The sequence below is a fragment of the Gymnoscopelus braueri genome (genome assembly GCF_963280865.1).
Source record: "Gymnoscopelus braueri genome assembly, chromosome: 14".
Taxonomy (NCBI): Eukaryota; Metazoa; Chordata; class Actinopteri; order Myctophiformes; family Myctophidae; genus Gymnoscopelus; species Gymnoscopelus braueri.
The window spans coordinates 25,762,380-25,784,012 of NC_137619.1; the positions used below are offsets into that span (position 1 = coordinate 25,762,380).

Sequence of the window (21,633 nt, forward strand, 5' to 3'; positions counted from 1 at the left end):
CACACACACACACACAGACACACAAACACGCACAAACAAACAAACACAAACACAGGGATAGCTGAGATACACTCGCTAAGTGGAAGAGAAGCACAGAGTAGGATGGAGAGAAGTACCATGCAGATAGGCAGTACATATGAGAGAGAAAGAGAGAGAGAGAGAGAACAGACAGACAGACAGACAGACAGACAGACAGACAGACAAACAGAGAGTGAGCGGCCACAGGTGGTGTAAGGGAAGTCAGCTAGGCAGACATGGAGCCCTCAGGCAGAATACCAATCAGGCTGTGCTTGATTCATTTCCATGCTTGATGCATGGAAATTAACTATAGCATGCATCAGGTCCAATGAAACATTTCTCAGATGACTTGGTTCTGACCCTGTTCTGATGTGCCCAAGTCTCTATATAACTAATCACACCGAGCCATTATTAAAGGGATAAGCCATATCAGCCCTAGGGCAGCAGTAGGTAGCTAAGCTTACCAATCAGTGCAAGCTAAAGCGCCACCACAGGCTTAGGGACCATGAGCAACCTCGCTGAAGAAGGAAATCAACACGGTAGATGGTTTGGTAGAATTCATGGCTAGGGTTTGTCTGCACACAAGGGAACAGAAAAGAAAACTGTGGTCTTCACAGAATGGCCGTGTACATACAGTACAAAGAAGGTTGAGGCCCTCCCGCAGCACCTGTCATGTTATCAGCCAACTCCCGACCGACCAACACTGTCGGGATGACCATGTTCATCGCCTGGGCAGTTCTTCGTTGATAGTATGTTAAACTATGTACTGAATTGAAAAGTGTTGCTCAAATGCAATGTTCTGATTGTCTTATTAAATAAATAATAATCTCTACATTTGTCATAGCTTTATCCAACGGAGGGCCGGGGTATCAGCCGAAGGCACATAGCCTAATCTATATTAATATGGACAGTTTAATCTGATTACTTTTGAAGTCATACTGCTGACACTTCCATTTTAGAGGAAACTGGGTGAATTAAACATTCTTCTCGAATTTTGGGGCCGTGTCCACGGAAAACATTTTATGAGTGGAGGAGAGCGTGCTGCACACAAATAGCCTCACTGAAATAACGTAAACATGTTCTCGACTCAGCTGATTGGTCGAGGGAGGGGTTGCGCAGTTCAGTTGGGTCAGGTGACATGGAGGAACGAGGCAATTAAGGTCCGGTCACACAGTTGGGATTGGTGGTCCGAAGTGCCATCCACTCCCATTGAATGGGAAAAAACGGAAAGACAGTCCCGATGCATTGAATTGACGGAGCTGATGAGTGTGCACTAGCAGCGTGAAGTCCTCCGATGCATCGGGTTCAACATTGGTGAACCATGACCCGGCAGTGACAGGCACCAACCAATCGGACGTATGCGTGCTTTGACTCTACCGGGAGGGTTTTCACTTGTAGTCTCCTTTCAGTGACCCAGCACTCCGAATGCAGGGGAAATGCAAGGAAGATAATCCAAAACCTACGGCCAGACACATGCACTCGTATTTCAATAAATGTTTATTGTTGATAATGGCCTGAATACTTTACACTGTTTACCGATAGGAAGTTTTTATTAATCTACAGTTCCACATACAAACGAAGGCTACAAACCAAAACGACTCTGTGCTTTATTGTCACAGATTGCACCCTTCTACCATATGAATCTGTCATTCATAATTATTGATGTAATTCACATTACCCACTATTCTCAGCAAAAACTGACCGAAGTTTCTTAGACCACTTTTTTCAGTCAACAAATCTCTTTGCCAAAAATAGCCCACAATGCTGCCACGCATTGTGAGCTTGTAGATCGACTATTTGTAGCAAACGTTCCCCCCAGAATATGCATGCTGGGATTCATGTGGTTAATGCTATTCATAATGATGTAGGCCTAATGATGTTTTCATTTGTCAAGGTGCTCTGTTTTCATATTGCTGGATAATATGGAGTAATATTTTATATTTCACGTGTCATGCATATGTTTATCATGTGCATTCCTCTGTCCTCACTTCTAAAAATAGCACTTGTCAAAGAACTACACATCCGGAAAACCGGCCCTTTGTTGGCACTACCCACCAGCTGCTCAAAGCCCCGGAAGATGACAAAGACTTGGACGGAAATGGGGGCATCGGCCGCATCGGCTCGCGATCAGAAGCGGTATTCTGCCGCGACTGTGTGACCGTGCCTTTACGGTAGCACAGGAAGGGGAAGTAGGGGAGCTGGCGGACAGGAAATAGGAAGTGGCATGGAGACTTCTGAGTCTTGAAGAAGGGGAGAGAAGAGGAAATATTAGTACCTTGCGCAAATAACAATGAACATCAACAAATGGCGGGAGGGAGTAGTCTTTTATGTTTCATTTACTATGTTGTATTTTATGAGGTCGTTATGATGCTATTGTGAGCACTTTGGATCAACTTCTGTTGTTTTTAAATGTGCTACAAAAATAGGTGACTTGACTTGACTTGACAATGGGGGTGTGTGTGGGTCAATGTAAAAAGTAAAACAGAAATGCAGAAAATCATGCTCTGTACATCATGCCAGGCTCAATAACTCAGTTTCAGCAAAGTATCTTTAGCCATGTCTCTGTCTTGTGATAGCATGTTAAAAACAGACCTACAACAAATGTAACAAAAAGTACAATCCTAACCAATAACAAGAAAATATGTGACCCAACACAGCAACTACTGTAGAATAGAATAGAATAGAACTTTATTGATCCCTCAGGGGAAATTCAGACGTCAGAAGGTAGTAGCAGCAGGTATTGGGAAAAGTATGCAATTGTGACCAATATGTCCATAGGCAATATGGACATTCAGATGGCCATCCTGCAGCTGCGTACTTTACGATCGTTCAATAACGTTACAAGATGAATCCCTTGCTTCCTGTGTCGACATGTCCAGCAATCTATTTTTAACTGACAAAATGTGAAAATCCTTTTCTCAGAATTAAAGTTTTCAGAATAACATACTTCTATCAGGTGTACTTCCAAAACTGTTGGGTCAATCTATACTGTATGCGGGTGATATTTCATTTTGTATCTCAGATCCTCTACTTTGATATGAAATCTAAAAGCTACAGTAAGATGGGCAAATTTGCAATGGCCAGTTACTGCGTTCAGTCAATTATGCAAACAAAGGATCAAGGGATTTCCAATCTATGGAATGGACTTACTGTATTCCATCTCTGTCTGGAAAAGCATGCGAGAATGAATGAGATAAAAACAACAATGGAAGGAGGCAGGCAAACAGAGCGTTCCCAGACCATCCCCTTTCCCCCATGCTGTGTCCCTCACAGTGAGAGGTCTTCAAGTTCACAAGCAGTGGATGACTTTCTATATGGCAGTGTGTACAACTTGGCCTACTTTTAACCCATTAAGGCCTGAGGCCGATTCTACAAATGCCTTCCAAATCAGTAGTTCTCAAACTTTTTTCGTAATTCAAAATAAAATAAAACATTTCTAACACTTTCAAGATTTTTCAAAAATGTTCTCAAATAACGCTCTGGTAGGCTATTCCAGTCTGGGGGCCTTGATGGCAAAGGCCCGGTCTCCCCTGGTCACCAACCTTGGAACAAGCAGTGGGTTTACAGTGCAATCACACCTCCCTGGTAACTTAAAGCTCTCTGGCCATGTTTGTGGCCCCTGCTGCCTCCTGGCTCCTTACATAACTAGTCACAATAAACCATACGCCCAAATCTACTGAAGAGGAGTCACACTGCTGGGAAATGTACTGGTACTGTATTGCTTCCTAGGAGCGCATATCTCTCTCTCTCTCTCTCTCTCTCTCTCTCTCTCTCTCTCTCTCTCTCTCTCTCTCTCTCTCTCTGATAATAATAATAATAATAATAATCTTTTTAGTTCAAAAATAGCAGGTCTACAAGTTCACAACGCATCACATCATGTCATATCCATATATTGCCCGAGCTCCAGTACTGTATGCATAGTGTTTGTATTGTATGCATGTGAATAGTACATCCCTTCCCCTCCCACATTAGAAAGGATTTGGCAGGCCAAGTGTGTTATCCTAGTACATTGTAATTACAAGCAAAGTAGCATTTGGTTGTGAAAACTTCTTCGGCTATGGCATAATGGCAGCGAACTTGACCCTTAGGCCTGGACCAGGGATCTCCAAAATGCCACTGAAAAACTCTTACTGACCGCCTAACTGATAGCAGGACAGAAGTATAGGAGTCATGCAGAAGGGTGGGAGTGGATAAGATGACATACGCTGATAGAAATAATTAGAGGAGTGTGTGCACAGGCTGTGAAGAGAGGTTTGATTTTGTTTACCCTTCTAAGTAGAGATACCTCTGTGGCAGTGGTGGAAAGTAACTACTGAAAGTGCATTTACTCAAGTACTGTACTAGACATGTGGGTCCTTTCTGTCTATCCTTGTCTTTCTCTCATTCTCCCTCTTTCTCCATTCCTACAGTATGTCCTTTGGAGGGCAGGTTGAAAGGCTTGCATAAGTGTGGTGGTGTTTGGGTAAGTGTTTGCAGGCAGGGGTTGGCAGGGGTTAGCACACACAAAGAGCCACAATGGCCTGGTGCCAGCTGGGCCCTGACTAGCTGTAGTAGACTGCTGTCGGTCAGTGTGAAACGCTGAGCTGACAGGTCCAAAGCGACACAGGGCCAAAGCTGACTCTTTTCTGTCAACTTGAACTTTCTTTGTGTCCATTTACAGCCTTGTGTTTCTCTCCACTTTTTGTTTCTCTTTTGTTGTGTCATAAATTAATTCATTCCCCATGTCTGTATTAAAGTAGTTATGTGTGTGCGTGTCCATGTGATGTTCTTGTGGGCCACCACAAGCAAATCTATGTCAGATTTCTAGACAAAAAACTAACAAATCTACACTGGGCTGGTCACTGCCGGGACAAGAAAATATTTCCTTCATCTGTTTTCTGTTCTATTATGGATTTAAAAACAAATAGCAAAAACAAAACAAAAACGACATAAAAAATGTGCTGCTCGGAGCACAGGTCAGGAAGTCAATCTTAGCCAATCAGAAGGAAATATGAAAAAGTTTCACGGCAATCGGACGCTGCATTTTGGGGCATTTTGTTCAAAACCAGCCACTCCTGCAAACTTTAGGTGCCAATCTTAGCCAATCAGGATGGAATATGAAAGATCGGACAGATCCGTCTTGATCACATGACTATAGAGAAAGTGTGTAGGAGTAATATAAAAGAATGTGTTTTGCTAAGATCGGCCTCCTGGTGTCGCAATAACAGGCCGATGTGAAAGATTTGGGGCAGAGGTTCTGCTCTGGCCTCTAGGGAGTGTGCGTGCACAGTTTCACGCCAAGCTCTTCACATACGGACAGGGCCAAAACAGTCTCGGCCGCGTCTTCGGCATGGCGGAGAAAAATTTTTTTTAAAAAAAAAACAATCGAGGATTGGGTATTCTTCAAATCTTCACATTTGGCAGCGGAAATGTCAAACACTTAACCTGAAGATGTCAGCACTGACATTTCTAAGTACATCAACTGTGGGAAAGCATTGCACAGCAAAAGTTATCTGACAAACTGAGCGTACAGTATACTGAGCATGACATCCACCAAGAGGAAAAACTTTTGGGACTCACCGAATCAGTGAAATGTTCAGTGTAAGTGTATCTCTTCGTAACACAGAGTGAATACAAATGTTACCAAATGGACCATTACGAATCCATTTGGTTACATTTGTATGCTCTCAGAGTATAATTAAGACTGAGGGTTTTACTGTGTAGGGAACACATTTTAATAAGAGACAGGTTGTTTTTAGAAACACAGCATACAGACCCCTAACACTGAATACAGGAACACATAAAGGCTCTTGGTAATTGGATCCTCTCATAACACCACATGGCTCTGTGAAGCCCTGATGAAATATCAAGACTCAAATAAACACAGCAGCGCGAGCCAGGGCAGAGACCGTGAATCACACGACTTATCAGGGTAATTAAGACTTCCAGGCAGAACGGATGACTTTACTACAGTGGCTCTTTTACACTCGGACACAAAAGGAAATACAAACACGCACGCACATGCTGAAATGCATAAATCAAGCGTTTGCATACACATGCAAGCAACACTCAACACAACAATACAGCACATACACACATGCATGCACATACAGAAATGTGTGTGTGCATGCACTCTTCCACAAATGCGTAACACACACACACGTACACACGCGCGCGCACACACCACACACACACACACACACACACACACACACACACACACACACACACACACACACACACACACACACACACACACACACACACACACACACACACACACACACACACACACACACACACACACACACACACACAGGGCCTTTTCATCCTGCACCCTGACAGGGACACTTGCAACATCCTAAAATGGCCGATAACTCTCCGCCGAAAGATTGCTCTACTCAGTTTCATAGCCAGAGGAAATGCCTTAATCCTCTCTCTCTCTCTCTCTTTGTCTTGATCTCTCTCTCTCATTCTCCTTAGAGGCCATTTCCCAATGACACAGATTCCAATTTCTCTGTTCTCTTTTAGGGCTGGGCAATATATCGATATTATATCGATATCATGATATGAGACCAGATGTCATCTAGGATTTTTTTATATCCTGATAATGGTATATGTTGTCTATTCCTGGTTTTAAAGGCTGCTTTACAGTAAAGTGATGTAATTTTTCTCAGCTTACCTGACTGTTATTGGCCTTTACCCACTTTACCCCACATTATACAGACATTACTGATCTCATTTTGTGAAAGAACCAATAGTCATCCCCACAATATAAATATTGTGATTTTACCCATATCGGATATATGGACAAAATACAATTTTAATATTTTGACCAAATACATCAATATCGATATGTTTTAATATTTTTTTTCTATTTAAACTTTTTTAAATCGAAAAAAACAGCAGATCTACAAGCTCACGACGCACAGCGATGCGACGTGTTGTGTTAGATCGCTATTATAGCAATTTTTTAAACATTTCAAAGTGCGATATCATCAATATAATATTGATATATTGCCCAGCCCTATAGTGTTAGACGTGATAGTTTGTAGGACAGCTCGTCACAAGGGCTGGCCGCATAGACAAGGCAGTGCTAGGCTATTCACCTCTGTGGCCTTGGCTGATTCAAATCAATATGTTGTTTCACTGGCGTGATGTCAAGTGGTCATCACGGTGGCTTATTTCTTCGCCTTTCATGGACAGTCACAGACACACTCACACTCACACACACACACACACACACACACACACACACACACACACACACACACACACACACAATCAATCACACAATGACATGGGCCATTTGTGACATGAGTGGGACAAATTAGAAACCATAAGGCCACAGAAGAGATGAGCTCATGACTTCACGGCTGCTGGTGAACAATAAGTTTCCTACACCGGACAATAAGCTGAAGCACATTTAAAAGGGGATTTGTGCCTAAGTATAGGGTACACTATGAGTACATTGCTCAGCCGTGTTAAATGATCTCTGACGTGTAAAAAAATATTTTGTAAGTTCTGTATCGTCTTAATTTAACTAAATCTACTACTTAAAAATGAAGGGGAAATGAAAGGGGCGAATTACAGCAGAATCTGTGGTTATATGAAATATCTTACATTTAATTTCTCAAGGCAAATAAAATGTGTGCATGTGTCTCACAAAAAGGTTACACTCGTAGTTTGACATTGCTCTGGTAAACCACTTGAAAGCACCCCTATTCTGGGGGGAACATTCGCTGAAAATAGCCGATCTACAAGCTCACAACATACAGGGTCAAGTACATAGCCGACCCCGGTAAACTAAATATTAGTTTACTAAATATAGAGGGTTTAGTGGTTGAAACAGTGGTTAAAACAATATGAGTCAGAGTGAGTTCAGATCAGGATTAACCAGCACTTGAAACCAATGTTTCATGGGAAAGCAGTCTAACTGGTTTCTAGGTAACCTACTGTACAATATACAGTAGGTCTAGAATATGCTGTCTCCCAATACACATAATGGCTTAGTTAAAAATAAAAATGTCAGGTCAAGATGCCAATTGTATCCAATCATCAATAATTGCTATTGGAATATTAGAGCTATAACATTATTTTAACAAATAAATACCACTTACACCCCCTTTAAGTAACATGTCCCAGCAAATAGAGAAGCAGGATAATTTAAGTAAATATTATGTGCATTATGTAGCCTACAGCTTGATCAAAAGGCAAACTGCATGATTCCCTCTTCACTCAAAAGCAGTCCTGATAAATTTGAGCTTTCGCAGTCAGAGCTTTTGAAACTATTTGAAATGAAATATATTCTAAGTGGTTGTGGAAGTTCACACTAGTACAGTGGTTCTCAGCCAGTGGTCCGGGGACCACCAGTGGTCCTTAGGGGGGTTCCAGATGGTCCCCAGCTAAATGATGGAGTTGGTAACCAAATGGACCGTTATGGTAGATCTTTAACTCTTGAGAGCCTAAAAAGAAACCAAATGGACCCTGATTTGTGTGCATGGGGTTCTCATCTTAAACAAGCTTAGTGCTTAATGAGATTTCCAGTTTAGTAGACCTTGTATTGTGATTTTGTACTTCCATGTACTGTTATGTACTGTCATGTACTGTTCACATGTCTTACTAAATAAAGTACATCAATCAATCAATCAATCAATCAATCAATCAAACCGATCCATTTGGTTTCATTATATGCTCTCAAGAGTTAAATTATTGTTAAACATCTCCATTACTTAATTTACAAGAAGTCTACACAATTAGGCCAGAGAATGTAGAAGAATTGTTATTTTAATCAACGTTTGCCTGTTATCTATGGTACCAACACCAATACAGCATGGATGTGGACAATACATTGTATTATATAAGTTTTGGGTCTGAGAGTCTAAATCTCATCAAATGCCAAATAAATAAAAAATAATGGACCTTGATATGAAAAAAAGTTGAAAACCAATGCACTAGTACACTAAATCACAGCGTCACAAGTGGTCTTCCATGGAGAGAAGTATTGTTTTTGGGTCACAGGACTCACAGCAGTAAGAACCACATGCAGTGTCTTCCACACTGAGCCTAAGCAAAGCCAATAGCATGCAGCATTAAGTGTGTGCAAAACCAAACACAGCCTACAATGCATTTCTTAGTTAAAAAAAAAAAAGGTTGAATTAAATTGCAAATTATCAATCACTAAAAGATCAATAAACAATGAAACTTTCAATATTAATCAATGATCAATTTGCAAGCTTATTATTTTAGTGGAACACATTAATTACATAACTACAGTCACATGGATTAAAGTTCTCAGTCGCCACGACTGATTCCAGTCATTTGGATCCCATAGAAGCCAGCATGTCTTCTATAGATCGAATGTTGCGCAGCGAAAATAGCCAATCAACAAGCCCTCATTCAGAGCTTGTAGATCGGTTATTTTTCGGATATTATTTTAAGATTAGAGCATTTTAAGTGGTCAAACTAGCAATTATGTTCAGAAGCACCTTCCATAAAACCCTAATGGTCTCGGGTATTTCATATAAAAGCAACGGTTAAAGCCTCAGTCTGTGATTTCTTGACCTGGTTGGCAGTATAGAACAGCTGGAACAAAATCACTAAAACATCATCATTTTACATATTATTATTGTGTTAGTTGTTTAGGAATCAGCACTATGTGTTTGTTTGTTTGTTTTTTGGGGGGGGGGGGCTTTTCATACTATTATATAGCCCTGAAACATGACTGTCGAGCGTCATGTGAACCATGGCTAACTATTATACAAATCACATGTGAGATTTTATTTTGCTTTAATCCATGCAGTCATTAACAAGTCTATTCGAGCTCTTTTAAATGTCATGAATCAATCAGGCAAACGGCCATAGATCACTATCACTCAGAAAGACAGACGGTGCCCTGTGCAGCAACAGGTTGAAATCAATCACTAAATTCACTATGCCAATGTTCAGGCAATAATCCCAAAATAGACATTTATTCCCTGTTAAAGGCGGAATTACTTTAATCTGATGTAAATATTTCAACCATAGAAACAAACAAAATCGACAGAGAAAAGTGTCTCACCTCTTTTTCTCCTTGTCCGCCGTCATGACTTTTTCTCTTGCAAACCTCTCTGGACAAACAGTGTAAATTCCCCGAAAGTCCAAGTCCAACTTTAGATACAATATAAAATAAAAATATGGTAGTCTACACACGCAAAATGAAAGATAACAATTTATGTCATTAACCTTCTACTCAGGTTTGGTCCTCTGATCTGAGGGGTCGGGGCTATACAGTCTCAGATCACTGCCGAGGATTGTACAGCCCTGTCACCCGATTCACCCACAGACAAAAGTCCACAGAGGGCTGTTTCTTCGCGGTATTAGGGATCGTTGGCCCACGCAGGGTTCCGTTCCACGGTGGCTCCGCACTTGTCAATAGTTTTCTCGGTTCCCTCGCAAGGACGAAACTCCGGTCCCATAGGTCGATCCCCTCCAACGTTGAACCGACGCGCTTCACTCTGCCCTGCTTCGATCAGCTGCCCCGCTGACAGCCGCTCCTCAACCCCCCGGCCCCGTGATTGGTGGGATCCGTCACCAGGGACCGCCTCCACCCACCCACCCCCTGTATGCTGTCTATCTGTGCTAGTCTGAGAGAGACTGATGAGGAGGGTTGACACCTGTGACCTGTGGCCCTAGTAGAGCAGTGGTTCTCGAACCTTTTTGGCTCAGGGCACTCCTGGACTTGTGTCACGGCACCCTAGACCAGAGCAGTGGTGTGGTTCTCAAACTTTTTCATGTCAAGGAACCCCAAATCAATGTTATTTGGCCGCAGATCCATCAACTGAAAAGATGTTCTGCCAGTGCCAGGGATACAAGATAACATACAACATACAAGATGTGTGTTCAAATCTTTCAAACAAATAATTTAAAAAATAAATAGCAGATCTACAAGTTCACAGCACATTGCAATGGTTGTGATTTGGATGCCAACCAATTTAGCTGAGGACCACCTGGAACCCCCTCAGGGACCCCTGGGGGTCTCCGGACCCCACTTTGAGAACCACTGCCCTAGAGACTACTGTGGCCCCCCAGGCTCGCAGGTTGAAGCTTCCCACACACAGTTAATTTAACTCTGGAAGTTTAGTCGACATGTTCTTTACCTGATGTAAGTCTATATGCTGCCTGCCTGCCACTGATATAAGTCGAGCCGCAAGCAACTTAGATGCTATCTATAATCTACAGCATGCTATCTGCACCTAAGTTGCAATACCCTACCCTCCATTGACAGCTTAATCATGAAACAGAAAAACTCCTATCTGATTGTATTAAACAACGATAAACCCCTCAATATTGCAGCTGTATGGACAGCTTGGGTTATCCTCCTCTTTATCTCTGTCAAGTTTTTGTTATAAAAATCCACCGTTGTCATGTTATGAGCAACTTTCTGTCAATAAACTCTGTGCAGCGATTATTACTAATATATGTCCATAATGCTGCCACTCACTTTCACCAGTAGCTTCTGTTCTCGTTGTGAGGACAAGAATGACGTTTTAAAAATTCGAAAACATTGTGAATATACACAAAATTGAAGCCTGTGTGATACCGTTAAAAACCTTTCGCATACCTATAAAAAGTCTTCAGAGGGGTATGTACTGTAGGCAAAAAGTGCATATCAGCATCAATAGAAATAAGCCCGCACACTGGTACAGGAACACAATCTTATTTAGAAGACAGAAACAGTCACAGACTTTCACGAATATAATACAACAGTCTGACAAAGTTACTTAAATACACACAACTGGGTACAGGATCAGCCAATCACTAGGAGGAGTCTATGATTAATACCAAGAGGTGCAGCTTGTGGTTATGATCAGTACTAAATGACCCTCACGCCTATGTCGCACCGCCGATCCGACCAATATGTCTGACTGAGTCATAGTGTCAGGGGATTTGTCAGTACCCGTACCCGTTGTACCTGTCTGTCTACCTGTCCCTTTTGTGCCCATATATGGAGATCTCTGTATCTGTCTGTCTACCTGTGTCCCTTTTATGCCCATATATGGAGTAGCCTGATGTCATAAGTAGCCTATACGCCACTACCCTATTGGTATGGCCATATATGGGCAATTGGGCGTATTGGATCGGAGGTTCTGGACTACTGGATGTCCATATATGCACACATATATGCACCAAAGTCAGTCGGTCCTATATATGCAAATGACCATATATGCGCATACCGGTAGCGGTTGGATCTGTGGCTTTGGACAAACGTAACTCCATATATGCCTATATATATATACATATTGGGTTTGTTTATGGTTATGTCTGAGTCAGAGTGACATGGCAGTGGTCAGGTTTGTTTATGGTTATGTCTGAGTCAGAGTGACGTGGCTGTGGTCCTGCCTATATATGGGCGTATGGGGTTTGTTTATGGCTATGTCTGAGTCAGAGGGCCCATTTACCGCACCGTAACCAGCACCATCTCCATTGCCATTTGCGAAAGGAGCCCCGCGATTTTGCGCTACGCCACTGATATAAACCCAAAAAAGCCAAGAAGTTTTAAGAAGGCTGAGGAGAACAGAAGGGCAACATAAGGCGCCAATAACACTAAGGACATTTTGGCATGACATATATTACATTATTCAGTAACAGTTCCTCATTCTAGCCCTTTGCGCTGAAAGGTATAATGTACCTGTAGAATATCCCCTCCTGCCCAGTCCTAGGTGGGAGGAGCTCTCGACTGGGGATTTACCCTATACACCTGAGTGTGATTGTGATTAGCACCACCTGCAGATTTTCTCTGCTGCTACATAGTAGATCTAGAAAATATACCTTTTCTTGGCTAAATTCCAAAGTAAACTTCAAATTAGGATAAAAACTATTCAATATTGTCAAAGTTTTGGACTTTATCAAAGCTACCCTTGAAAATACAGAAGATATCAATGTATCTAAACCATTTAACCCATTTAGACCTGAGACTGATTCTAAAAACTCCTAAATGGGGTTCCCGTCTTGAAACATATAGTTACAAATGGGGGTTCCCTCCCCCAAAATGGTAATGTTAGGTTGGTAGATATATTTTGTAGTAGTTTTCTTCATAATAACCCGTTTGAATGAATAAGCATAGTTCTGTGCAAAGATGGAACCCATGGATGTACTGTACCAGAAATCTGTAAATAAAAATCACTGTCAAAACTAAAATGATATTTCAAGATAAGAGGCTAAATCTATTATAAATTGGTTGGGTGGTGTACTGCAGCTGTCATTTTGGCTTAAATGTGTTTCCGTCAGATTAAATTAAAGCACTTTTTTTCCTAAAAGGCATACTACTGGTGCCTCAATTCATCATTTGAGCATATTATGTGATGAAGATGAGAGATAACTAGTTTGTGGTTCTGCTCTGTCCTGATACAGCAGTGGTTAAGACAAAACGTATTTCCTAAATGTCTCATATAATATGAGACACACACAAAGAGTGTATGTGTGTACAGAAATAGAGCCTTTATTACAGTTTGACAAGAGGTCACTGTATTATTACAGTGAGTTTGCGCCCCAGCCAAGCCACAGACTGATTATATACCTGCCCTGCAGACAACAACGGCGGTGTGTATGAGTACATCTGTGTGTGGTCAAAGATGTTTGAATGTCCTGAGTGACTAGAGACATTGAGTGATCAATGTCTTGGTCACTCAGTGTTCCTAATGTTCTGGTGAGAGTGGACACAATGAATATTTTGTCTTGGTTGCCATGATTTGTCACATCTCCCTGTTTCAGTCCCAATTGGCAGTCACTGAGCCGCTGTACTAGCAACCTAGAAACAACCACCTACCATCATGCAACACCTCCTATCACCCTGACCCTAGCAACCAAGTTGTAAAGCCTAACAACCACCTGAAAACACCCAAGCAGCCAGCTTGTAAATCCTAATAACACCATTTCATCACTGTGAACAGCATCACCCCAACAGCAGCACCTAAAATGACTCTTTTCAGGGCTCAGATTGGGATTTAATGCTTTAAAATGAATGTTTTTGGAATGACCCTAAAATGCATCATGAAATATAATGCTGTTATCAACAGAAATGGGCCTAATTCTGCCCTACACGCATTTGTTGGAATTATTTCTGCACAATTGGCTACAATTATGTTGTCAAAGATTTTGCACCATATGGAATGTTGATGTGAAATCCTTGCTTGACTGCAGAAAGCTCTACAGACTAGAGCTAGGGACTAGGGACTCAAAGGGGGAACTTTGGGGGAGTTGGTCCTGTAAACATAATGAGTCAGACATCTGATTTCAGCCACCTGCAGTGATGTCCTCATGGGAGGTAAGCAATTAGAATACAGTGCCTGTTAACTTGCACAGATGAAGCATGCTGAATGCTGACAGTTGAAACTGCCCATGTGCGTCACTGATCTTGTTTTATTTGTGTAGGTAGGTGTAGGGTGTCTGGATTTCATGTTTGGGATTTCAGCAGACTTTGGGTGCCTATACATGTTTTTCACATGTATGTACCTAAACAGTGCATCTAAGTGACAATACAAGTTAATCTGAATATACTGTATATCAATATGCACACACGCGCGCGTGTGTGCGTGTGTGCATGCGTGCGTTCGTACGTACGTGGGTTTGGTATACAAGATATCTAACTCAAAGATTATGTGAGAGAGCTAGCTTCTATCCTGTTCAGTAATGGATGTTTAATTCCATGCCATGTATTTTGGGCTCCCTTGCAGCTGTTCAGTTGTACTAAAGCAGAGAATTTATTTTCTTATGTGCATGCACATGAAAGGTGTTGACCTCAGAAAATAAGTTATTTTATAAAATATCACTGTAAAATGCAAATGGGTAAATTAACACTGAGGAATTTACTGTGGACTTTAACCACCTGAACTACAGGAATAATTAATATGCAAAATGGCATTTTATTTTTGACATTGTCATATTTAATAGGTTTCCAAAAATTAAAATACACCTTCACATCCTTTTGAGAATACAGTACATTTGGCACGCAGCAACAAAAAAAAAAGGAAAGAAAAAAGAAAGAGCTACATCAACAAAATACAAACAATTAAGGGCATTAAAATAACACATAGAGATTTCAAAGGGAAAAAAACATAGGTCAGGTGACAAAATATACATATAAAAGGTACAGGAACTTCAAATAAAAATTTCAAACCACCTACATACAGTAACTACTGTACTGTACGATGCTTTGAATGGGACCTCATGCCATTGTACTTTTGTATATTATACTAAATCAGTGTGACTCACTTCATGACTTGACAACCGATTACTATGTTTTCTCTCATATGTTTTTTCTCTCTCAAACATTCAAAGAAGTCAAAGCAAAGGGGCTGTGAGTGTAAAGAAGTTTGGGCACACTTTGAGACAGTACAAAGACTTTTCAGATCATAATCAGCTAGATTATAAAGCGAGTCACAGAGTGAGGAGAGGAGAACAGAATACAGCAGAACAGGCGTACAGTGGTTAAACCAGTTGTATCTGAACTTTAGGGGTTAATTCAGACCGCTGCGATTTTTCTCCCCAACATTCTAATGCTTAATTTATGCTCTGTCGTGCAATGTGTCACACGCCGAAAAATAGCAGATCTACAAGCTAATTTAAGCTTTTTTTTGGTGAGCGACACCGTCGTACGAGGAAGTATAAATCTTTGGTCTGACCAAGGCTTTCACATCACCTCAACAGTCACATTACTCTCCAAACTACCTTGCTGGTTAATTAATTGACAAAAATGTGTGTGTGTGTGTGTGTGTGTGTGTGTGTGTGTGTGTGTGTGTGTGTGTGTGTGTGTGTGTGTGTGTCTGTGTGTGAGCACACTCACATGAGCGCATCTATGCTTTGGTGTGTAGAGGGTAGATTTGTGTTAAGCAAGATATTGCTTTTGTGTACCACTAGCTACCACAACTAAACTACTACCACTGCCACTACTAGCCTACTATTACTACTATAGTTGCTATTTTCTCTACTACAGTACTAACAATGCCTCTGTCATATATTGAACTATTTGCATGTTAGGTTACATGGTAACTCATCTGTTACAGAGATAAATGAGGATAACACACTCAGTGCTTTGTATAGTTGGTGTGCAACTGGGAAATCTATGCACCCACAACTACTACATTTAATAATAAGCTATTCCACGAACAGATTTTCTTTGCACCTACATGAAATTGATCTGTGTGCTACTGCCTCATTTGCTGCTATAGTTGAAAGTAAAGTAGCTAAATTGAGTTCTCAAAAAGTTGTGCCTCATTTTTCTAAAATAATTATAAGCGGTGCAGAGGAAACCTGGTGTGTGAGATAATTACCACCTTGACATGACTTGACCTCAGCCAGATTATTGTACCTGTGTATATGAATGTGTGAGTAGGGATTGAAGGAAGCACTCAACGGTGAAGAAATGACAACCACGTCATTTGTGATACGCTGTGACCAGCTGTCACACTTGCGCTTGAAAAGCTAAAAGTACGTAGATAAAAGGACATAGGAAAAGAAAGACTAACGATGAGCTACGAGGTCAATAGCAAAAATTGAATGACAGAGTATGGGGATGCAATAAGTGGTGAAAAAAAACCAAAACATAAAACAACAATACGAGCAAAAGACAAAAAACAAAAAAATCTATTGCACATGGACATTTCTTTAAAAAAAAATCTATTCATTAAGGTATATCATATTCCTGACCATGCACCCGGGTGTAAAGCCTCATTCATACTTAGTTACACGGTGTCTCGCACCAGAAAGAGCAGATTTACAAGCTCACAATGCGCTGTGCTGCGATAGGTTGTAAGCTTGTAGATTGTCTATTTTCATGCATGATACTAAGTATAAATCAGGGGTAACACCTCTGCTGTTTCCTCTAAATAGAATTGGCAGGATGATTGTATTTACAAGATGTGGCCTGTACAGAGAGGAGTGGGCAAGATATGCAACGGCCATGTTGATTCTTTTCCACACCTCGAGTTATGCCGAAGGAAATTTCTGACACGTCAGCAAGAGGATCACCCAGAAAAAAGACAGATAACACTGACAACCAACCAAAAGTATTTAAATAAAGAAAATACTTAAAAGTACAAACAAAATCTTGAGAGGGAACTTCTTATGGAATATCCTGTGAAGGTTTCTCACACACACATGCACACCATCCACCATAGACCAGATACATTCAATGTAAACACATTAGTTTACGTGACTGAAACATTCCACTTGGTTAAAATGCATGACATTCATTTAAAATTTGGATCTCGTGAACACTGAGGCTATAGTGACCATAGGTCCCATAGACTGGCATAGAGTAACTGATCACACAGTTACAAAAGGCATTTCAAGAAAAAAATTACACGACAAAGAACATTTACAGAGCTTGTGTCCAGGACCAAGAAAGACAGTTAGCTGCTATATTTCCATCTGATGGTCAAGCTAATTTTAAGCAGACTTTTGAAATATTGAAATAGCATGCGAATTTTGAGGTGGGCTGAAGCGAATAAATAGGTTACCCGAACATACAGTAGAATGTAGCCATGTCAGAAAACACTTCCAAGAGGAAAGTCTGTAATTGGGTGAGATGACAGTGGAAACATCCCAGCGATCATTATTTATTTGACCAAAATTTTTCCAGCATTATTTATCGCATAATATTTTTTGTGACCAAAATTGTTTCCACTTCCATGAGAGTGCAAAAACCTTGTATTGCGATACTAATGACATGTTACTGACATGTGCCACATGAATTCAGGTTTCTTGATGTGATCACAAGTCACATGATAATACTTGGATGGAAACTGAACATCCATTTAAAGCATTTTGTATTCAGCCTGTTAATTTTCATGCCACTGCAGTTAACTGGAAAATAGTTGTTAGTAATGTTATGAAGATCTATGGGTACAACTAGCCTGTTTGAGTTGCTATAGCTAAGGGTACAGTAGCTTTCAAGTAGCTAGGTTTCAATGAACAAAAAAACATGTTTCTCACATGTGATAATAGAACACTGGGAAAAATCTTGCTACCTAGTTTCTTTCACACGTCTCTTTCAATACTGCATTTGAACTTTCAAACTTTTTTTTTCTTCTCCAAGATCTTACTTTTACTCTTAATACAATCATAGGTTCAGTGATATCTTTGCATTCACATATGTGGTATGGGAAGGAAAACATTCTTAAACAATGAAAAAGACAAAAAGGTTGTACAGAAACAATTTTTGCTTGTTCCATCCAAGGGTGTGCTGAATCACACGAACATGCATAATTGTTCACACACATGCATGCCTGCCTGCACGCACGCACGCACGCACGCACGCACGCACGCACGCACGCACGCGCGCGCGCACGCACGCACGCGCGCACGCACGCAGGCACAGCCCATGACCTTGTCTTCCTTGTCTTTTTCTACACACAAGTTGAGTCTGTGGTGGTGATGTAACAAAGAGCAGTCCATCCCTTCACCCACAAGTTTGTCTGGGTCTGATGACAGTTATTTGACCTCCACTTCCATCACGATTTGTGAAATGTTCAGATTGACATGCGCAAACGGACAAATGAGGATGAGGGAATATAAATGGTCTGGCATATCTCCTGGAGTGGTCAGGTCTAAGTTCTCAGAGGACAAATTTTTCAGCGATCATTATTAAATCGGGTGCAATAATACTATGTTTCTGAGCTGGTGCGTGTGTATTGGAGGGGTGCACGGAATAAGCACATCTTATGTGTGTACAGGAGGACAGGTGTGTCATGTTTCTATACACAAACGTGTGTGTGTGTGTGTGTGTGTGTGTGTGTGTGTGTGTGTGTGTGTGTGTGTGTGTGTGTGTGTGTGTGTGTGTGTGTGTGTGTGTGTGTGTGTGTGTGTTCTTAAGTGTACTTCTATGCCACAGTCTCCTCTCCAAAGTAGGAGAAGCCCTTGAACTCGTCCTGGTTAATTTGTTTAATGATGGTATTGTCCACCGGTGTCAAGACAGGATCCTCACGAGTAAAATCCTGGTCAAAATTATTCACATCCCTTTTGGTTTTCTGGGAGAAGAGAGGATAGAAAAGAAGAGAGGAGAGATGTCATCCCAAACTATTTCACTGAACAAAGACTGAGGCTGCAAAAATAACAAAGAGGATTTTACTGTGTGACATACACTAGTGACTAGTGCATACATTTATTCGTAACAGAATAATAAAGTAAATTATTGTAAACATCTCAGGATTAGACTACAGTGGTTCTTCTGGAATATCAAGTTCCAACCAGGTTTGTAAAAAAACGAAACAAAACACAATGTTCCTTAATGGATGTAATTCTGGGTCTACAAAGCATCTCTTGACCTTGTATGTACAGTATATATGTCATATATGTATGTATCTATGTATGTGTACCACGGTGTGTGTGTGTGTGTGTGTGTGTGTGTGTGTGTGTGTGTGTGTGTGTGTGTGTGTGTGTGTGTGTGTGTGTGTGTGTGTGTAATAACTCACAATGCGTGGTTTGAATGGCGGTCTGGTCTTCCTCTGCTCCAGCAGGTCCCAGTCAATCTCTTTGAAGAATTGATGGAGTTTGATGGCCTCTTCCAAACCCTGAGTTACCACACAGCCCAGACGCTTGTTAGGGCTCTTAGTCATAAACTAAGGAGAAAGAGAGAGAGAGAGAGAGAGAGACACAGAAAGAGAGAGAAAGAAGGGATAAGGTGAACAGAAAAAGGAACAATTCCTTTGTCTACAACTATTACAGCTGATTTATAATTGGTTGCGCATCGTGTTGCAAACCAAAAATAGCCGATCTACTAACTCACAATGTGTCACTATGTGACATGTTGTGAGTTTGTAGATCTGCTGTCTTCGATGCACAACACTGGCACGCAACAAAGTATAAATCAGGATTTACCCTTAGATTAGGATAATTTCATACTGTATTTTCATTTCTATTTTCTATCTTTGAGGCTCAAGAAAAGTATTATTTTACTTTGTTAAAGATAATTTAATTGCCATTTTTATGCTTTTTGGGGATAGTAGAGAGACTCGCATAAGGTCAGTGCACCCCTATGTACAGTATCTTGTCTTTTTGCCTATTCCTCCATGTTACACATACCTTTATGGTATGTATATTACAGTAAAGAGGTCAGAGTGTAGCAAAGTGGCCTTGCCTGAAGCCCGGACTATCTCCCTTGGCCAGTAGATAGATGTTTGGATTCACATATGGGAGATCTGGGTTGGAATCCCAGTGGTACCAAACGCACAGGGTCAACAGGGTGCCAGGGCCTCCTTATATCAAGTCCAACCTGCCACCCCCAAGCTACTCCATTTGTGCTTAAAGAATGGTCAGTACCAACCATGTGCCCATATCGTCCTTTAGTGTAGCACGATATTGATGATATCACCAATCACTGCTATCATCCACCATCATGTGACTGGTCAGAGTCCAAGGCATAGGCTGCTCCAAGTTAAACACACAGACACGCATTTTCCCACAAGGCTTTGCCGGCAAACCCACACAGAGGCCAAAATAAACGCAACAGCTTGTGGTGGAAAAATAAGAATGAACAAACAAATGCCTTGTCCGATGTAACACATGCATGCATGCACGCACACTTTCGTCATGGATCGACAGGAACAACGGAGCAGTTAGCCTGTATTCTATAAGTCAAGACAACAGGAAATACGAGTGTATATAGTATATAGTTATAGTATAGTATAGTTATTTTTCACATACCCAGCCTTTATTGACCTGGGTAAAAAGAAGTGATAAAAGGACCAAGAAGGTAATACGCGAGTTATTACCTTACCTACCTAAGACTCTTGGTCAAACCTTCATATTATATCCGTTTCTACCGTTTAGAACTGACGTCTCCAGTGTGCATCTCCTGAGTATATTTGTTTTAATTTACAAGTAAGACGCGCGGACACGGGAAGCGAACGCAGCTCGAAAATAACATAGCAAGAAGAAATCAAAAATTGTCCTCAAACTAAGGCGTTTTCAACTTGCCATCCGGCCTGAATTATGCACAAATGACATGGAATTCTTAGATATCCCAATAGATGAACTCGTCTAGATGCTTTTAGATGTGTTATTTTTGACTGTAGCTGCTATATTTCTCTCAGAGGAGTGTAATTAGTCACCCAGGGGCAGGCGGATTTCAGCCACACTGTAGTGCAGTCTGCGATCTGTCCACATGGGGGCGCGGCTGCACACAGGCAGTGTACACAATACTGCACACAGACAGACGGACACACACATACACACACACAACCCGAGCACGGTTTCATAGTAAGCTCCACTTGCGCCTCCTTCCGCTGCGTTCGCAATATTCCGCCACCCGCCGCTAGGGGGGGTTGCAGCCCCGCCAGCCCCATAGTTCCTGCGCTACTGCCACTAGTGATGCACGAGGCCGACCCACAGTCTGCAGGTCCCGCGGGTTGAACCGCGGGACGGGCGGATGGGTCAAGATTTTTGACGCAATTATCGTGGTGCGGGCGGAGCGGGTCAACACACGAAAAGAAAAGAAAGCATTCCGGTACCTTCTATCTCTACTATTTTGTGTCTCACTCCCTCTCTCCTGCTCTCCCGTCTCTCTCTCTACTGGGATCATCTGAGCTTGTGTTCAATGTGTTGCTTATTTGATTTCCATGCACAGCTGCCTCAAATGATATCCCGCTGCATGTCAAC

At 41.4% G+C, this 21,633-nt stretch overlaps 2 protein-coding genes across 2 annotated transcripts in view; both read right to left on the minus strand.

Annotated features, from left to right (window-relative positions):
* The window catches only part of LOC308099843 (endothelial PAS domain-containing protein 1-like), a 69,926-nt gene extending 59,425 nt beyond the window's left edge, over positions 1-10,501 (minus strand). Inside the window, exon 1 of the mRNA XM_080448662.1 lies at positions 10,058-10,501. Coding sequence (XP_080304788.1) covers positions 10,058-10,083 — 26 coding nt within the window. The 5' untranslated portion in view covers positions 10,084-10,501. The remainder of the gene's footprint in view (positions 1-10,057) is intronic.
* A 4,379-nt stretch (positions 10,502-14,880) lies between these two features.
* Positions 14,881-21,633, minus strand: part of LOC308101116 (protein kinase C epsilon type-like) — a 110,819-nt gene continuing 104,066 nt past the window's right edge. Inside the window, exons 14-15 of the mRNA XM_080450467.1 lie at positions 19,449-19,595; positions 14,881-19,004 (exon numbers count right to left, since the gene is read on the minus strand). Coding sequence (XP_080306593.1) covers positions 18,858-19,004; positions 19,449-19,595 — 294 coding nt within the window. The 3' untranslated portion in view covers positions 14,881-18,857. The remainder of the gene's footprint in view (positions 19,005-19,448; positions 19,596-21,633) is intronic.